The sequence below is a fragment of the Rhineura floridana genome, chromosome 3 (genome assembly GCF_030035675.1).
Source record: "Rhineura floridana isolate rRhiFlo1 chromosome 3, rRhiFlo1.hap2, whole genome shotgun sequence".
Classification (NCBI taxonomy): Eukaryota; Metazoa; Chordata; class Lepidosauria; order Squamata; family Rhineuridae; genus Rhineura; species Rhineura floridana.
Genome location: NC_084482.1, coordinates 216210762 through 216230507, shown reverse-complemented (window position 1 = coordinate 216230507; position 19746 = coordinate 216210762). Strand labels below are relative to the sequence as shown.

Genomic DNA, 19746 nt, shown 5'->3' with positions numbered 1-19746 from the left:
AAGTCAGGGAGGAGGCGCTTTTGCTCTGGAGGACTCCTCCCTCTTCCACCCCCAAATTCCCTTTCGCTCTAGGAATCTACTGGCCTTCATTTTAACTCTTAGCTTGCTGAACAGAAGGAGCACCGCCTTCTCCCTCTCTGCTTCTCAATCAAAGCATTGCATTGCACACACAGAGTTGGGAGTTTTGGCCTCCCGGCCTGCTTTACACTTCAGATTCCCAAACGAACTTGGCCATACAAGTGGGGAAGGGGGGTGGATACAGACGACAGCGATGCAGAAAAACCACACGGGGCGGAGCCCAAAGAGGCGTCGAGGGAGAGCAGCCCTTCCCCTCATTGCACTTGTCGTTTCTGCCCCGCACATGATAGCAGACAAACGGGAACCTGAAGTGTGGAGTCGCTTGTCTCCTCTCTTGGCCAGGAGACAGAGAAAGCAAGGAGTTGAAAAGGTAGGAGAAATTGGGGCCACGCTAGAGTTGTGGGGGGGGGGGTTAGGGGGGGAAGGGGACAGGGGCAGAAAATCTTCCGAAGTGGCGTTTCAGAATCAGAGGGTTTCTCCATGCAGCCCAATGCAAAGGGGGGCACCCGGGCTCCACCTCAACATGCCATGCATCTGGGGACGGGGGCTTCAGCCCCCGAAGGCTTCCGCCGCCATCCATCTTCTACTCTTTCATGTGGCACAGGGCACTTTTTGTTGTTTTCAAACTCCCATGGATCTCAGTGGAACTAGAGCATGCACAAAGTATTTTTTTAAAATTCCTCTGGGCCCTAAAGGTTAAAATGAACTTAACTGGGTTCCTAGAGAAGGAGGGAATTGGGGAGGGGGTGGGGAAGGAACCCAAAAAAACGAGCCTCCCTGCAAAGCCTCCCTTCCTTCCCGGCTTCTCACGTGGGGGGAGGGGGCAAAGTGGCCTTTGTCTCTCCCAAGCGGTGCATCTGCGGATGCGTCTGAAATCTGATGAGTCTTTCCACCACCCCCGCTCCCATTTTGTGTGTTGAGGTGATGGGAGGGTCCCAGGAAGGCCGGAGGGAGAAGGCATACAGGGCTTTGTTCAGCTGATCTATCCAGGATCCACTCCAACACCTCAAACAGGTAGTGGATCTTCTTTAATTCCTTCTCTCTGCAAAGCCAGGAGGCTCCTTTTCGTATATATTGCTACAGGATTGTGGGGGTGGGTTTGGGTGATATCTGCGGGGCCCTTATAGCTTATAACTGTGTGCCTGTGCAGCAGAGAACAAATCTGTACCCTCCTCTGTGTGACAGCCCTTCAGGTACTTAAAGAGTGCAATCATATCACCCCCCAGCCTTCTCTTCACCAGACTGAACATGCCAAGTTCCTTCAACCTTTCCTCATAAGACTTGTTCTCCATATCGTCTATCATCCTCGTCGCCCTCTTCTGAACCCGCTCCAACTTGTCTATATCTTTCTTAAAATGAGGCGCCCAGAACTGAACACAGTATTCCAGATGAGGCCTGACTAATGCAGAATATAGTGGGACTATTACTTCCCTCGACCTGGAAACTATAGCTCTGTTTATGCAGCCTAAAACCGCGTTTGCCTTTCTTGCCACAGCATCACACTGCTGGGTCATGTTCAACTTGCGAGCCACTACAATTCCAGAGGGTAGGACTAGGTCTAATGGTTTTAAGTTGCAGGAGCGTAGATTCAGATTGGACATTAGAAGGAACTTCTTGACAGTAAGGGCAGTTTGGCAATGGAACCCACTGCCTAGGGAGGTGGTGGGATCCCCTTCGCTGGATGTCTTCAAGCAGAGGCTGGACAGCTATCTGCGGGAGATGCTCTAGCTGTGGATTTCCTGCTGTGAGCAGGGGGTTGGACTCAATGGCCTACAAGGCCCCTTCCAACTCTATGATTCTATGACCCGCTAGACTGGGCAAATCAGTTGCCTTTGCATCAGCTAATAGTTTAGCCAAGTCAGCCTGTGAGTTAATGGGCTTATTGAGCCCCCATCCAAAGGGATGAGGCCAAGAGAGTGTAGTGGCACCCACCCTTTGGAATCCCCTCCCCTTAAATATTAGACAAGCACCATATCTTTACTGAAGACCTTTTCAAGTGCTATTAGTGTTTTTTTTTTTTTTGCTGCCCTTGGTTCCTTCTGGCAGGAAGGGTGGGATATAAAGTTAAGTATAAATTAAATAAATAAATAATGAGAGATCCTGTTGCTTTTGGAATTCTTTTGAGGAGAGAGGCCCTCCTCCTCCCCCACCCCATCCTGGAGTCATAAAGAGGGTTGTGTTTTTCAGTCTTGTCTTGGGGGTAAAACTGGAAAGACACAGAGAGAGGCCTGACCTCTATATACCCCCAAAGCTATGGGCAATGGGGAGCAAGATCTGATGGACTATTCATGCTGAGAACCCCTCCATCTTATGCTCAGGTTTTGAATATGTGTAAGTAAAAGCCACATACCCTATAAGAAACCATAGTCTCCACTGACTTTCTTTCCAATGAAACCAAACCCTGGCTAAGGGCAGAGGAGCCCCTGGAAGTTTGCAACCGCTCGGAGATTGGGGTGCACACAATATGGTAAGAGGATTTAAAGTTGATCTCGATGAAACTGAATCTTCAGTTGTACTTCATTTACGACCTGGGAGACCAGGGTTCAAATCCTCACACAGCCATGAAGCTCACTGGGTGACCTTGGGCTGGTCACTGCCTCTCAGACTCGGAGGAAGCCAATGATAAACCCCCTCTGAATACCACTTACCATGAAAACCCTATTCATAGGGTCGCCATAAGTCGGGATCGACTTGAAGGCAGTCCATAGAGAAGCAGTCTAGCAGTTTTCGGAGGCAGGGAAGAAATTTTACTTTGTTTTACAGTAAATAATGGGAAAATACTCTAAATAACGGAACTGTGTACAGGTCAGAGAACGAGTCTATTAGGGTCTCTCCAATTAAAGTGACAGCCTCTATTTAACCCAACTTCAGTGTAGTTTAATGTGAGGCTGAAGGAGAACATGACAGCAGTGGGGGGTGGGGGGTCAGAGAGGGCTGCAACTGTGAGGTTGCGGTGAAGAAGGGATGAGGGCTCAGGAGAGGGGAAGGAGTGGTAAGGGACAGACCGGTAGGAGAACTGCTGCAGCTTCTGACCCTCAATCAGACTGAAGACTTTCACCCATGGCACTTGAGGAGGAACATTATCCCACCCACCAAAACAAAGCACCTGGTTTCTATTTGAGTATCAGCATTCACCAGATTTTCCTTCTGGGAGAAGACTTGGTTGCTAGCCAGACTCATCCACACTTTTTCTTGTCCTTTGTAATATGCCTATAACAGAACAATGTCTTGGCTTTGCAGGACTTGGTAACACCTCAAATTAGGAGGGTCTTGGCCTTGAGACAGAAATTGGGAGAAGACGAAGGAGTTCCTTCAGCCCTGTTGGAGGCTTTTGTAAGATGGATGAGGAAGACACATCTGGACCTGAAGCAGGAAGAGGCCCCCAACTTACCCAGGCTGGGAGCAGTGGGGGATTCTGGGGAAGAACTGTGCAGAAGGCCCTGCGTGAGGAGGACACCCTCAGCTCAGATGCGCAGCGCCAGCTCTTAAGGCAGTTTTGCTACCAGGATGCTGAGGGCCCCCGAGAGGTTTGTAGCCAACTCCACCACCTTTACCGTCAGTGGCTGAAGCCAGAAAGGCACACGAAAGCTCAGATCCTGGACCTGGTGATCCTGGAGCAGTTCCTGACTATCCTTCCAGCGGAGATAGAGAGCTGGGTGAGGGAATGTGGAGCGGAGACCAGTTCCCAGGCGGTGGCCCTGGCAGAAGGTTTCCTCCTGAGCCAGGCAGAGGACAAGAAGCAGGCAGAGCAGCAGGTGAGAAAGGGTTTTATCTGGATAGTCCCAAGGGACAAAAAAATGTGGGGAGGGGTATCCCCAAAATAATCTACTAATTGCCCAACTTTTTTGGAAAATATCTGTGAAAGGATGTCCAAAACCCTTTAGGTTTTTGCTTCTGTTATTTCATTTCTTTCCCTTTTTTCTTTTCATTTTGAAATAAAACAATAGTAGCTACAACAACACCCCCACCCCCTACCCCAATGTTCCTCTCTAGATGTACATAACATAAAAGGCATTCAGTGGTCCATTTTCTTTGTAGCAGTTGCTGACTTCAGGTTTTGTGTCAATTTCTCCAGCAGAACAAACTCCCGTACCTTTCTATATCATTGGTCCAATGACAGGCCCTCCAGAGTCTTCCAGCAGCAAAAACTTGAATGTTGAGCAGCCATTAATATAAACCCAACTCTGTCATTCCTTTTCTAATCCTTCTCCCCATTCCTTGTTTTGAATCCTCATTACTGTTTCAGGAAAAGTATCTCTTTGCAGAAATGAGCACCGATTTCTTTGAAACCGAGAATGCTCCATCAGGCACCAGACAGAAGCCCCTAGGTAAGGATGAATGAGATGTATCTCAATTTGGTCTCCCTCCGTCAATTTTGAAATAAATCCAAGGGCTCCTTTACTCTTTCATGGGTAGATGCTTGTCTCCACCCTTTTCCACAGCTCAAAAAGGCATTTATTTACATTTAACTACTTTATACATGAGAGCTGGCACTTTGATTTGTAGCCAAGAAACCAAAAGAGGAGAAAAGTGTTTTTACAACTCATTTGAAATGTGGTGTTGGAGGAGAGCTTTCCGCATACCATGGACCATGAAAAAGACAAATAATTGGGTGTTAGAACAAATTAAACCAGAACTATACGAGAAGCTAAAATGATGAAACTGAGGTTATCATATAATGAGAGACGAGATTCATTAGAAAAGACGATAATGCTGGGAAAAACAGAAGGGAGTAGAAAAAGAGGAAGGCCAAACAAGAGATGGATTGATTCCATAAAGGAAGCCACAGACCTGAACTTACAAGATGTGAACAGGGTGGTTCATGACAGATGCTATTGGAGGTCACTCATTCATAGGGTCACCATAAGTCGAAATTGACTTGAAGGCACATAACAACAACAACAACAGAATACGAAATGGGTACAAAAACTCAACAGATAAAAGACTTTCTCTAAGGTCCATTGGTACTTAGAGATGCATTGCTTAACCTTTGAAACAAGCATGTCTTTGTGTCCCACAGACAACAGAATGCTGGAGACAAGACTGCCTCAGCCATCTCTTCTTCCTGATGGAGGGAAAGCAGCCGCTGTGATACTGGATCAGGTAGGGGGAAGGATCATTGAGGGAAGACAGACTGGGAGCAGCCAGGTTGCCCCTGTCTGCTCACCTGCGTTGGCCTTCCAAGTACTTTACAAAGTATAAAAACCAGTTATACGAAGATCAAAATATAAACCCCCATTATTAAAAAATGCAATAAAACAACCCTATTAAAATATTATCTACTATTGCAATTAGCAGTAGACAACCTGTATGCCATCTTTGAGGAGAAAGTGTTTCCTTTTTTCTTTTAGGGTGCGGTGTCCTTTGAGGATGTGGCTATCTATTTCACGGATGAGGAGTGGGCGCTGCTAGATCCTGACCAGAGAACTCTGTATAACGAAGTCATGGAGGAGAATTGTGAGATCGTGGCCTCTCTCGGTAAGACTCCATGTTGGATAATAATATCTGTTGTGAAATTCAATTATTTATAAATACAAAGAACACCAATGTTCTGATCTGGCTGAACAGCGCCACCTACAGCATATGGGATTGTAGCACCCCTGCAGGTAACCTTGGAATGAACAGCTATCTACCGTTTTGTCTCTGAATGTGCTTCCTCAGGTTATGCCCTTGTAAGCAATGGTCTGAATAGTGCAGGCCTTTGGAAATGTATGTTTTAGAGTTGTTAAGATCGTGGCAGTAGCTTTCCTGGTTGGCCAAAGAGACCACTGACATCAGAGATGGAGCATACTCCATGATTGGACCAAAGAAAAATCCATCTCAGAAAAGAGGCGGGCTTTTACTGGTCTCAGATTCCCATAAATATGTGAGGCTTTTCCCTTCCTGGAAATATCTGACCAGGAGTCCAAAGATGCTGTCTTTCAGAATCAGCCTTCTGCAAGGAACTCTGCAGATGCTCTGAAATCCAAGACTCATGTAACTAGCGAAGTTAGATTGACTTTACTGATTTTACTTAGAAACCTGGTGTCTTCCTCAGCCCCTCACACATTATTTATTTAGATTTGGATATATGGCTTCACTGGGATTTATAGGTAGATACCTGGAATTCCACATGTGCTAAGATGGACACGGGCAATGTGCTAAATACACACTGGAGTCATTGTAGAATCATAGAACCTGACAGAAGATCCTCACTGCTGTAGGCCAACTGGGACACATGGGCAGGGATACCCACCTGTCAGTCTCCTGACATCATTATGAAATCAGGTGACATTGTGAAAGGGTTTTGCTGAGCTCCTTTGAAGGCCCCTTGCCAGTCCAAAGCAGCTAATTGGTGCTGAGAGCTCAGTTTCAAATGGATTGGTTCTTGCAAACAGACTTCCAAGGGATGGCTCTAAGCACCCATCATGTGATCAGCATTGTTTTAGCTGGAGAAGCCAGGGGTTGGTCTTGAGGCCTTCTCCCTGTAAATGACAATCTCTGCCACTGACTAATGGGGCCTAACCTTTTTTTAAAATCATATTTGTATATTTCCATTGCTCCTATCAGTTCATAAGCCAGTGCACATGGTTGTTGTGTTTACCTGCACATCAACCTTGTGAAATCAGCTAGGCTGAGAGTGATAATGATTTGCTCAAGACCACCCAGTGAGCTTCATCCTTGAGCTAGAAGCTTAACCCAGGTCTTCATGGTCTATATCACATATAACATATCACATATATAACAGAGCATAGCATGCCAGCTCTCGGTTTATTCCAGTCAGCAGAGGCAGTTAACTCTATAGTAAGATCTGCCTCCCATCTAAGTCCCTTCAGTTGTTCCTTTATCACAATTGTTAATCAGCCTTGTTCAATAATTTGGAGGTCCATTTCCTCATGAGGTTCTTAATTGTTTGTCTTCAATGCAGAAGGTGACAGATTCGAAACCAAGAATAAGAGAGACTTCAACAAAATCCAAACAATGAAGACACATGAATATTTGGAATGTGGAGAAAGCTTCACTCAGAGCTCCCTTCAAAGAATTCACAGTGGGAAGGAACCCTATCAGTGCTTGGAATGTGGAAAAACCTTCAGCTGGAAGGAAAATCTCACTTCCCATCAGAGAATTCATTCAGGGGAGAAACCATACCAGTGCTGGGAATGTGGAAAGATATTCACCTGCAAAGAAAGTCTGACTTCCCATCTAAGAATTCATACAGGGGAGAAACCATATCAGTGCTTGGAATGTGGAAAGAGCTTCAGCTGGAAGAAAAGTTTCACCTCCCATCAAAGAATTCATACAGGAGAGAAACCGTATAAATGCTTGGAATGTGGAAAGAGCTTCAGACAAAGTGCCAATCTCACTTCCCATCAAAAAATTCATACAGGGGAGAAACCATACCAGTGCTTGGAATGTGGAAAGAGTTTTAGTCGGAGAGACCATCTCATTTCTCATCAAAGAATCCATACAGGGGAGAAACCATATCATTGCTTGGAATGTGGAAAGAGCTTCACCTGTAAAGAAAGGCTCACTTCCCATCAAAGAATTCATACAGGGGAGAAACCATATCATTGTTTGGAATGTGGAAAGAGCTTCATCTCCAAGGTAAGGCTCACTTCACATCAAAGGAGTCATACAGGGGAGAAACCATATCAGTGCTTGGAATGTGGAAAGAGCTTCAGCTGGAAGGCAAGTCTCACCTCCCATCAAAGGATTCATACAGGGGAAAAACCATATCAGTGCTTGGATTGTGGAAAGAGCTTCGGTCAGATTGCCAATCTCACCTCCCATCAAAAAACTCATACAGGGGAGAAACCATACCAATGCTTGGAATGTGGAAAGAGCTTTAGTCGGAGTGACCATCTCACTGTTCATCAAAAAATTCATACAGGGGAGAAACCATATCAATGCTTGGATTGTGGAAAGAGCTTCATCTGTAAGGAAAGTCTCACTTCTCATCAAAGAATTCATACAAGGGAGAAACCATATAAATGCTTGGAATGCGGAAAGAGCTTCTGTCACAGCATAAGCCTTACTATACATCACAGAAACCACACAGGGGAAAAACCACATCAATGCTTGGAATGTGGAAAGAATTTCAGCTGCAAGAGAAGTCTCACTTCCCATCAAAGAATTCACATTTAGGAGAGAAACCGTAAGAAAGTTGGCAGCAAGTGATTACCTGACCTGGCAGGGCTGCTAAGGGGTCACCAATGTATGGTCAATGAGGACAATCTCCATTAAGATTTTGACCCTTTCTTGCGGTGGCAGTTGGTGGCCACTTGACCTGGAGGTGCTGTTTGGATGCAGTGAGGTCACTGTGGTTTGGCCAAGTTGTTCTGGTTTTCTACTCATCCTATGGCATTACTAGAAACACAAGCTTCCACAGTCATCAAAGAATTCACAGTGGGGAGAAACCATATCAAACCAGGAATGTGGAAAGAGTTTTGTGCAGAAGAAGTATAAGATTTCCCATCAAAGAATTCACAGTGGGGTGAAACTGTAAAGGTTCTGGTGGTCACTGGAAATGGTAGGACGGCTGGGAGGTCACAGAGATGTGGCCAGTGATGTTACAGAGGCGTGGCCAAATTCTGCTTATCTCCCCATCCTCCTCTCTTACAAAGTTACTGGGGACAGTTAAGCGTTTTAGACGCAGAAATACAAACTAAACTGAAAAGTATCTTACTTTGTTTTGGAAGGGGTCCCTGCTCTCACTGTGTTATATATATAATGTAGGTTGAGTAGTGTTGTTAAGTAGTTGTGAATGGGTTTGAAAATGTATTTTTCATTTGTTATAGCTGCAGAAAAGGGTTCTGCCCCTATCTTCCTTTGCAAAGAAACAGGACACTTTAACACTGCAATATTATTCATGCTTAGCACCTAAACCATCCAGAATTCCTGTCAGAGTGTCTAGTGTGGGTTCATGGCACAATAACCGTACATTACTCAAAAATAAGCCCCTCTCAATTCCATTAGGATCACTCCATAATATGTATATTTAGTATTGCAGTACTGGTTAGTCTTAAAGGTGCCACAGAGAACTGTTGAGAACAGTCCCCATAATTTCCAGACTTATGTGGGGAAAGTATGTCAGAATAAGGTTTTTTAATTCCACTGGCTTCCCATCAAAAAAACCAAAAATTAAATAATTTTTAAAATTGTAGTTTACATACAAGAGACTCACAGTGTGCCCACTGGTGCTCATCCCTACACAAAAGGCAGGTCAGTGAAACGAAAGGAAATGCACTCCTGGGGCCTAGCTGTGTACATGAGGCCTCCAAGGGAACAGTTCTAAACATGGCAAATAGGTTTGCCATGGTTGCAGCCCTACCACAGGGGTGTAGTCAGCCAGGGTCTGGAGGGGACTTAGATACCTTACTTGTTTGGGAGCAGGGTCCCTATGTCTCCAGCATCCTATGAGCTAATCAGCATGAAAGGGGAGTGTGTGGCCACTAACAGTCTTCTAACATGTATCCTTGTCCTTTCCTACTTTGTCTTGACCCAGTAGCAAAAAAGCCCCCCAAGAAAGATGGGAAGGAGCCTATGCGTCTAGAAGTTTTTTAAAAAAAGTTTGGGTTTTTTCCTTATTGCTGTAGGGCTTTCTGAGTCAGTTACGCAGGCCCCAGTGCGTGTGAACTGCAAGCACGCCTTTATTAGTTTCTGCTTCAAAAATCCAAGCCAAGTTGTGGAGAGTGAGAACTGTAATTACAGAAGAAGAGACAATGAATCTTGAGGATAGCATCCCATCTACATCATCAAGCAGTTTGCTAGCAGCAGGAAATAAACATGTGGGCACTGAATTCGGTAATTCAAGCAATATGTCTGGCAGAAAGGACAGTGATAGAGAAGCAGAAAACAGTATGCCTGGCCAGATTATTCTATAATCTTAGAAGGTTGTATAATTTAAGAAGGGGGTATGGCTGTGAGGGGGCGGGGCTGTGACCCCATCCCAAGCAGACAATTGACCAATTATCTGGACTCGGGAGCAACGCACAGGGGCATCCGTCATACCCACAGGGGCGACCCACAGGGGTATTCAGACTCAGTTCATTAGCTCTCTGTGGAGAAATGCTGTGTACAGTATGTGTTTGTGTTTAAAAATGTTACATGATCTCTGTGACTGCCATGAGGCCTTGTTTTGGTACATTGCTGCAAGCCTGCTTGGCTGTGGTTGCTTGGCGACTGGTTCCGAGAGGAGATCGTTTGAAGATTCTAGTAGGCTGGGCTGGGAAAAGCTAAATTCTTCCTTCCAGGCAGTAGGGAGTTAACTGTCCATCAGGAGTTAGCAGTTGGAGAGGGCAGTTGGGCTTGGTGATAGTCAGAGTGAGGAGTTGGTTGACGAGAGTAGCAGAGGGAAGAACTGAGCCCTGCATAGATATACAGTAGGGCCCCACTCATACGGCGGGTTACGTTCCAGACCCCCGCCAAAAAGCGGAACCCTCCAAAAAGCGGAACTCCGTCTATAAAATGGCGCTTGATGCCCGAAAAACTCCGTAAAAGCGGAACAAGCACCGTATGAGTGGGGCCGTGTTAGCGGAACGCCAAAAAGTGGCGCCCTACTGTAGATGTAGATATAGACATAGACACACCCTGTGTACTATTAAGCGCTCTGCCTGGTGCAGATCAGAAGGAGGCCAGTGAGAGAGTTAGTCTGAGGGGCCACCCTGAAGAAAGGTCTTGCTGGAGGGAAGGGACACAAGGGGGACGCATAACACTGGCCAAACTGCCCCACAGCCAGGAGGGCAACCTGAGGAGCTTTGGGGCACAGAGTCCGATTGGCTCCAGTAGCTGGACTGGGTTGTGGGAGTCATTGGCTAGGGTGGCAGCTTAGGGAAACTGGCCTGAAGAGACAGCCTAAGTGCCTAAGGCTGGTGGCCATAACGGTGTCTCTGGAGCCAGCAAGCACCTATAAAGTCCCCAAATAAGCAACCCTATTCTCTTTTGTAAATAATGTCCCTTTAATAAAACATACTTCAAGATTTATACTAATTCTCAGTGGTGGTGACATCTCACGCCTAAAGCCATCCGTAAACTCTGCAAGGAGGGTTTAAAGAAGCATTCCATGTGAATTAGTGGCAGCAAAAGGGTTGCAGAAGCCTGTTTTACGTGAAGGGAAATTGAGGGACCCAGAAGAATCCCTGACACCCTCCTATGCTGTTTAACATCTATATTAATCTGCTGGGAGCTGTCATCCAGGCTCAGGAGCAACCCACAGGGGCTTCCATCATACGAGGATTCAGACCCAGTTTACTAGCCCTCCTATGCGATTTAACATCTATATGAAACTGTTGGGAGCTGTCATCCGAAGAGTGCCACCAGTATGCTGAGGACATGCAGGTGAGGAACTTAGTGTTTTTGAAAAAGGAAAAGTGAGACGCCTTCATTTCCCCCCCCACCCGGAACCCCCCTCTGCTTTTCCTGGGTTGCCTTGGGGAGGTTGCAGGATCCACCCCGCCCCTGGTCGTTAGCGCTACTGAGTGAGCGGAACCATCTCCTGCTCTCTGGGGCTGCTTCTAGCGTTTCTGGGCCGTCTTTAACAAGCACCTGATGTCAGGAGTCTGCCCCTTTTCACTTGGCCAGAGGGTCAAAGAGGAGAGGAACTGTGGAACTCCCTGCCCTTTGACCTTGGGCCAGTCACTGGCTCTCAGCCTCAGAGGGAGGCAATGGTAAGCCCCCTCTGAATACCGCTTACCATGAAGAAGCGGTCGCCAGAAGTCGGGATCGACTTAGGCAGTCCATTATCCCTGTACAGTTTTCCACGTTTGCTAAAAACTTTTCTGTTCCTGTTGCTTGTTTCGTTTTAGGGTTGACTGAGGTATCTTCAGCCCTCCAGAGGTTCTTGGGCTCCGATTCCCCTCAACACAGTAAGAACATAAGAAGAGCCTGCTGGATCAGGCCAGTGGCCCATCTAGTCCAGCATCCTGTTCTCACAGTGGCCAACCAGGTGCCTGGGGGAAGCCCGCAAGCAGGACCCGAGTGCAAGAACACTTCCCTCCTGAGGCTTCCAGCAACTGGTTTTCAGAACCATGCTGCCTCTGACTAGGGTGGCAGAGCACAGCCATCATGGCTAGTAGCCATTGATAGCCCTGTCCTCCTTGAATTTGTCTAATCTTCTTTTAAAGCCATCCAAGCTGGTGGCCATTACTGCATCTTGTGGGAGCAAATTCCATAGTTTAACTATGCGCTGAGTAAAGAAGTACTTCCTTTTGTCTGTCCTGAATCTTCCAACATTCAGCTTCTTTAAATGTCCACGAGTTTTAGTATTATGAGAGAGGGAGAAAAACTTTTCTCTATCCACTTTCTCAATGCCATGCATAATTTTATACACTTCTATCATGTCTCCTCTGACCCGCCTTTTCTGTAAACTAAAAACCCCCAAATGCTGCAACCTTTCTTCATAGGGGAGCTTGGAAGATTACTTCTAAAAAGTAATAAATTACAATTACTGTTGCATGGCCAAAAAGTAGTAATTACTGTTACAATTACAATTGCTCTGAAGGTAACTGATTACTGTTACTCAAAAGTAATCACTACAATTAGATTTAAGTTCCTTTCTTTAAAAAATTGCCTACTAGGTGCTGGCCTCGGCTGCTGCACATCTAAGTAGCCTAAAACAACATTAAAAATAAACACACACAGGATAGTAGAATAATTTTTTTTAATCCATAAGATTAACAGAATGGCATAGCAGAATCTCACATCCTCCCCACCCAGCAATGACGATACCCCCTACACGCATATAATTCACTTGAAATCAAATTTTACACTTGAAATGCTGCTTTTACAATACATTTCTTATGTCTCAAAAGAACAAGATGCTCAAAGAACACATCAGACAAGGAATGTCTTTTTGCATTCATTACATTGCCATCAGTACTGAACAGGCATTCTACTGTGGCGCTTGAAGGCATGCCTGTGTTGTGCTGCAAAAAGCACAGCAGCACACGTGGAAAGCCATGGAGTGATGACAGTTCCCTGCTGGGAGACCTCAGGTACCTCAACAATTCCTCCTCATCAGTGTCCACTGTTGACGTCTTGCCCTGGGGCTGAATGTTAAAGAAGTCATTTTCCAAGTCATCTCCTTCCTGGTCTTTGTCTGAAGACTGATCACCGTCCTCATTAAGTGCACCCATCTTTATTTCAGCTTTCAGCAAGGCTTCCATTGTGTACCTAAGAAAGAGAGAGGATATGTTAACACGTATATGTTAGGAAACCATCATCTGCTCTTCATTTCCTGATGCTTGTCATGCCCCCTGGTTCAGGGTCCAACTGTCAGCCTGAGCCTGTGGATGATGGCATGGAAGGCAAGAAGATGGCCTCGTCACCACGCTCATGGGGCAGCACAGCAGGCCCTTAAGGATTACCTGCAGCACCCAAGGTTGTGATGAGGAGCCCCAGGAAGAAAAGACCCAGCCCCTGCTACCACCTTAAGCCCTCTGATGCCTCACTTGAGACATTTCCCTTGGAGTAACCCACCCAAAGGGCTTCCCTAATGTTCTTACTTGTTTATTTATTATTTGATTTATATCCTGCCCTTCCAGCAGCATACTTGTTTGTAGGGGTGGTTGCCTGGCACGACTCTAGCCACTAGTTTGAAGCTAGGGTGTAGGCAGGCTGCCAGCCTCTTGTCCTCCCAGATAGCTGCAAACCACTTTCTTAGGGCTTCACGGACACCTCTCAGCAGCTGAAAACAGTATGTGTACCTCACAGGTTTGTTTTCCAGCCCTTCTAACTTGCAGTCCAGATTGTAGAGCATTGGTGGCAAATACCCCATGAACATGCCATTCTCCAGTTGCAGGATGTCTAGGGACTGGGCTAGTGGCCCCATAACCTCTGCATACTCCTGCAGCCCTACAGTCTCAGCAGCTGTGATCCTAGACAAGGAGCAGCGGCCCATTATGGCCTTCATTTTTAGTGGCATAGTTGACAGGAGCTTATGTAGTTGCTTCAACGCATCAAAGGGGGAATTCCACCTGGTCTTATTCGGTACCTTCAGATACACACCACATTGCGCATGGATATACTCAGCAATCTGTGCTGACTGGTTCTGCTTGGACCACAACTTGCTGCACTTTCCCATCAAAGAGCGAAAGTGTTTCTTGAAAGAACCAAGAAGACTACTTTTGGAGGAGTCAGAAAGCATGACCTCCATGTCTTATGTTGCCACCAGGTTGGCGGGTGTGGCTAGCACATCTCTGGTGTGGTGGTAAAACAAAATCTCCTGACTCTGCAGCTTTTTCCTCTGCCTCAGGTCCTGTGTCCAGGATCTCACAGATAGGCACAAACTCCACCTCAGCCTCCTCCTGGTTATCACCATCATCGTCATTTGCACTGGTGTCTTACAGCTTCCGCTGGTTCTTTGGCCATGAAAACTTTGAGCGCTTTCACAAAGTTGGAGCCATTGTCTGTAGTAGTGCACATAACTTTGTTGTGAATCCTGTACTGCACATGCACATCATGCAGAGCTTTTGAAAGGACATCGTATGTATGGCGCCCCTTCAGACGCTTACAAACCAAGGCCCTGACCTCACGTTTCAGGGTAGTTGGGTTGATCCAGTGGGCTGTTACCCCACAGTAACTCTTCTTGCCATTGGTCCAACAATCTGCAGTGGTTGCTATATATGCCACAGCACCCATTCGGTTTGCAAGAGTTTCTCTCATGTGGCATGCTCTCTTCTCAATTCTGTCTCTCAGAGTCTTGGCACATATGATGGTGAGATCTTTGGGGAGTCCAATGCGAACCAGACTAATGAATGATGGTTTGTCCAGTCTGAAGTGGTAATGTCTCCTCTACAATGAAATCAATGATTTTCCTGTCGAGATTGCCCTGGGTGACAGCCTCCCTGCCAGATCCCCACCTCTCAAGGGTTGTCTGCTGCAGTTTCAGCACTATAGAAGGAGGGGTGCCATGCATTGGTTCAGAATAGCCACATCTACTTGTCTTTATTGCGTCTTCAATTGCTTTCAGCTTCTCAGGGTGTACCCTCTGAGGAAGAAGATGAACAAAGCATGAATCCAAGAAAAAATGGAAGAGGCACTTCACAATTTAAGCATAGACAATGGACACTCTTTCAGGACCAGCATGACAAAGGGTCACCTCGAAATGTTTCTTCACATTGGATGAGGAGGAAACAGCTGATCTCAGAGTTTTGATCCTTGAAAGGCAGTAACTGCATCACACACCTCCCACTCTGGCTCACAAATGCACAAGCTTTCTCAAAGTCAAACCATGGTACTTGCTGTTCTGCAGATGTGGCTGTCGGCAACTGGCACTGCTTCATGTTGTCTTCCTCATCCACAGAGCCTCCTTTGTGAACTTCACTTTCCAGTTTCACCTCCTCAGTATCAACAAGATGTGACTCAAGTGGCTGCAACTGGCTGTTGCTCTCCGCAGCAACAGCAAGAGGCTTGTCTGTAATAAGTAAGAGAGATTTAGATAATGCTCCTATGTGGGTGAGCTTCAGCTGTGATGCCATGTGAAGTGTGCCCCCATCTCTTCCCCATACTGCAAGATTCCCCCAGTCAGAGTGGAAGTAAGCAAGCTGATAGCACAATTAAAAGAGATCCTCTTTGCATAATTTTTGCTCACCGAATAACCCTGCCTGAGCCAGTTGCTCAGCCTAATTTACTACCTCACAGGGTTGTTGTGAGAATAAAATGAAGAGGGAGGAGAGCCATGTACAATGAGGTAGGATTTGAAGATGATGATTATGATAACAAATATGCAGCATTTCAAATTAATTCTGTATGAGAAGCATTCCACCAAGGAGGAGGTATAAAATGTAGGCAAAAATACTTTTGACTAGTAAAGCTGAATGATGTATGTAATAAATTAGTAATAAAGCTGAATGGTGTAAAGCATTTTTTCTCTTTCCCTTTTATTTTTATTAGTACTACTTTGTAATTTTCTTTTCCTTAATAAACATTATTTTAAAAATATTATTAATAATAATGATAATTAATTCTGCACAAGCCTCTATGCACTATTACAAAATTGCCTATAGTGGGGGGGGGGCATGGATGGTTTGAAATGGGTTTGCTTTGGAAGGAAGGAACTACATGGAATAAACTTCCCCTGCCAGCAACTAAGGCACCTGTGGGGCTTGCTTGCCCAAGGGAGGAGGGGAGGGGGGTCACCACTCATAGCTTCACGAGCCAAACCAAATGCAACCCCCCTCACTCTCTCAGCTAGCAAGCATCAGTGCTCACACGCGCCCAAGGAAACATTTTCCCCTGCAGAAGCAAAAAAGTTTTAAGCATTTCAAATGGTGCAAAGTAGCCAGGAAGGGTGGCGGAAGCTGCTTCCCACGCTCAGTGCAAGCACAGAATTAACACACACTCTCAGCTAGCAAGCATTGTTGCTCACACACGCCCAAGCAAACATTTTCCCCCTGCCACACAAAAAAGTTTTAAACATTTCAAATGGAGCAAAGTAGCCAGGAAGGGCAGCAGAAGCAGCTTCCCGTGCTCAGTGCAAGCACAGAATTAACGCACACACTTTCTCTCAGGCAGCATGCACAGTCTCTCTCATGTTTCAGTCAGCTCCTGGACCCTGCCCTATCACCAATTAAGGCATATGTGCCCAAGTTAAGTGCAAAGAAAGTATTCACACACACATCATCCTCTCTCACCTCCACAGTTCTTCATCTCCATTCCGCTGCTGCCTCCTTTTCCTCCTTCATCCACGTCCTTGCCCTCTGGCTTTCTCCCTCCACTCCATTCTTCAACACCAGTTTTGAAACAATTTTTATTTTTCTCTCCACTCCACCACCGTCTCGCTCTCCACCTTCTCCCTCGTTGCCTCCTAACACCCACAGAGCACGAGGGAAGAGCGACGCTGTGCAGAAGCCCATTATGAGGCACATGGACTTTCGTCCACAAATCACAGCAGCAGCAGACTTCCCCTGCTCTCCCGCCCCCCAATAAAAGTAACACTGGAAACATTAAAGTTACACCTCAAAAGTAATAAAATTACTCATTCTATGACAAGCAAAATGTAAAGAAATTACCCATCCGTTCCTCAAAAAAGTAATGTTATGAGTAATTCGTTTTCCCTAACAAATTACTGCCAAGCTCTGGCCCTCACCTAGCTCTGCCACACCTATTGCCACTCACTCACCTGGACGCAAGCAGTACAGAAACAGCGCTTTTGAACCGGAGCTTCTTGGAGAGCAACCGCTATCTAATCACCTGCAATGGCCCAACCAACTGATGTGCATGCACGCAAACGGGTAGCCAGCACACATGGGACATGAGCTTCCCTTCTGTTCCCATTCATAAGCATCTGCAATGCAACTGCCCATTACTTGCAAGGTGGTTGACTTGTCAAGGGGGAAGATCATTTTTTCCTTCTGTGCTCATGCTTGCACTTCCTGTTCCTACAGAAATCCTCTACAGCTGACTGTCTTGGCTTTTGGGTCAGTGGTGAGTCTTGCCTGAATAGCCTTGGTTTCTCCTTTGTAAACCAGAATAGTGACTGAGCCTCCTAGGGTGGTTGTGGAGATGAGCTCATTAGAAATGCTCACAGTTGTGAAAAATTGATGGGAAACATAACAACAGACATTTGAGTAATAGCTCTAGTCTCTGTAGTTGGGTTTTGAAAGCTCAATTATATAAAAATGTGAAGATTGATTTGTGTGTGTGTGTGTGTTTGATATTGCAGGGTGGGGACCCTTGTTCCAGTGTGCCTCTAAGCTAAGGTTGCCAGGTTCATGGCCTGAGACTGATCCTGTATCTTTAGGAGAAAATTCAGCCAAGTGCAGGTGTTCTTGAAACCCTATAATAGGAAAAACCACAAGGTGGAATTCTTCCTTCCCCTGCTGGGCCTGGCAACCAAGAGGTCTTCTGTATCTTTAAAGGATACAGAACTGAGAAAGGTCCAGTTCGGAATAAACCTCCCCCCTGGGATAAAAACCAAAGAAATGATGAAATTTTAAAAGGGGTAGGCCTAGAAGTAGGCATTGTGAGAGCAGGGGCACAGGATATCAATTCAGAAGGGCAAAATTACCACAGGCCAAACCACAAGTGCCAAAGACACTTGAAGAGAGACACTGCTTTCAAGTGCCTGTACGCTAATGCTAGGAGCCTCCGAACCAAGATGGGAGAACTGGAGTGCTTGGTCTTAGAGGAGAGCATTGACACAGTGAACATAACGGAGACCTGGTGGAATGGAGAAAACCAGTGGGATACGGTTATCCCTGGATATAAACTATATCGGAAGGACAGGGAAGGACGTATTGGTGGCGGAGTTGCTCTATACGTGAAAGAAGGCATTGAATCCAGCAAGCTCGAAACCCCAAAAGAGGCAGACTCCTCCACAGAATCGTTGTGGGTGGTGATACCATGCCCCAGGAGGGACTTAATACTGGGAACGATCTATCGTCCCCCTGATCAAAATGCTCAGGGAGACCTTGAGATGAGATATGAAATTGAGGAAGCATCCAAACTAGGAAATGTGGTAGTAATGGGTGACTTCAACTACCCGGACATAGACTGGCTGCATATGTGTTCCAGTCATGACAAAGAAGCAAAGTTTCTAGATATTCTAAATGACTATTCCCTAGACCAGTTGGTCATGGAACCGACCAGAGGGACGGCAACCCTGGACTTAATCCTCAGTGGGGACCGGGACCTGGTGCGAGATGTAAGTGTTGTTGAACCGATTGGGAGCAGTGACCACAGTGCTATTAAATTAAACATACATGTAAATGGCCAATTGCCAAGAAAATCCAACACGGTCACATTTGACTTCAAAAGAGGAAACTTCACAAAAATGAGGGGATTGGTAAAAAGAAAGCTGAAAAACAAAGTCCAGAGGGTCACATCACTCGAAAATGCTTGGAAGTTGTTTAAAAACACTCTATTAGAAGCTCAACTGGAGTGCATACCACAGATCAGAAAAGGTACCGCCAGGGCCAAGAAGATGCCAGCATGGTTAACGAGCAAAGTCAAGGAAGCTCTTAGAGGCAAAAAGTCTTCCTTCAAAAAATGGAAGTCTTGTCCAAATGAAGAAAATAAAAAAGAACACAAACTCTGGCAAAAGAAATGCAAGAAGACAATAAGGGATGCTAAAAAAGAATTTGAGGAGCACATTGCTAAGAACATAAAAACCAACAACAAAAAATTCTATAAATACATTCAAAGCAGGAGACCATCTAGGGAGGCGATTGGACCCTTGGATGATAAGGGAGTCAAAGGTGTACTAAAGAACGATAAGGAGATTGCAGAGAAGCTAAATGAATTCTTTGCATCTGTCTTCACAGTGGAAGACATAGGGCAGATCCCTGAACCTGAACTAACATTTGCAGGAAGGGATTCTGAGGAACTGAGACAAATAGTGGTAACGAGAGAGGAAGTTCTAGGCTTAATGGACAATATAAAAACTGACAAATCACCGGGCCCGGATGGCATCCACCCGAGAGTTCTCAAAGAACTCAAAGGTGAAATTGCTGATCTGCTAACTAAAATATGTAACTTGTCCCTCAGGTCCTCCTCCGTGCCTGAGGACTGGAAAGTAGCAAATGTAACGCCAATATTCAAAAAGGGATCCAGAGGAGATCCTGGAAATTACAGGCCGGTTAGCTTAACTTCTGTCCCTGGAAAACTGGTAGAAAGTGTTATTAAAGCTAGATTAACTAAGCACATAGAAGAACAAGCCTTGCTGAAGGAGAGCCAGCATGGCTTCTGCAA

The 19746-nt window shown here is 45.8% G+C and overlaps 3 protein-coding genes across 7 annotated transcripts in view; 1 reads left to right on the top strand and 2 right to left on the bottom strand.

Annotated features, from left to right (window-relative positions):
- The first annotated feature begins 409 nt into the window (after positions 1-409).
- Positions 410-15868, top strand: LOC133381592 (zinc finger protein OZF-like). 5 transcript variants are annotated; one of them, XR_009761702.1, is made up of 7 exons: positions 410-448; positions 3319-3833; positions 4325-4406; positions 5099-5181; positions 5430-5556; positions 6986-11394; positions 11862-15868. XR_009761702.1 is itself a non-coding variant. In XM_061620911.1 (6 exons), exons 2-6 carry the CDS (start codon positions 3417-3419, stop codon positions 8200-8202), a joined length of 1923 nt encoding a protein of 640 aa, XP_061476895.1. In that variant the 5' UTR covers positions 410-448; positions 3319-3416; the 3' UTR covers positions 8203-15868. The 5 variants fall into 5 exon arrangements, 4 of the variants coding, with proteins under 4 accessions (XP_061476895.1, XP_061476893.1, XP_061476894.1 ...); XM_061620911.1 differs by having other exon boundaries at positions 6989-15868; XM_061620909.1 differs by having other exon boundaries at positions 6986-15868.
- Positions 12758-14209, bottom strand: LOC133381616 (uncharacterized). The gene is made up of 2 exons (XM_061620962.1): positions 13761-14209; positions 12758-13227 (listed from the first exon to the last, which is right to left on the bottom strand). The coding sequence occupies exons 1-2, from the start codon at positions 14207-14209 to the stop codon at positions 12819-12821; spliced, it is 858 nt and encodes a 285-aa protein (XP_061476946.1). The 3' UTR covers positions 12758-12818.
- LOC133378962 (zinc finger protein 235-like) overlaps positions 15129-19746 on the bottom strand; it is a 10108-nt gene continuing 5490 nt past the window's right edge. The window contains exons 4-5 of the mRNA XM_061613574.1: positions 16689-16778; positions 15129-15469 (exon numbers count right to left, since the gene is read on the bottom strand). Of these exons, the coding sequence (XP_061469558.1) occupies positions 15129-15469; positions 16689-16778 (431 nt within the window). The remainder of the gene's footprint in view (positions 15470-16688; positions 16779-19746) is intronic.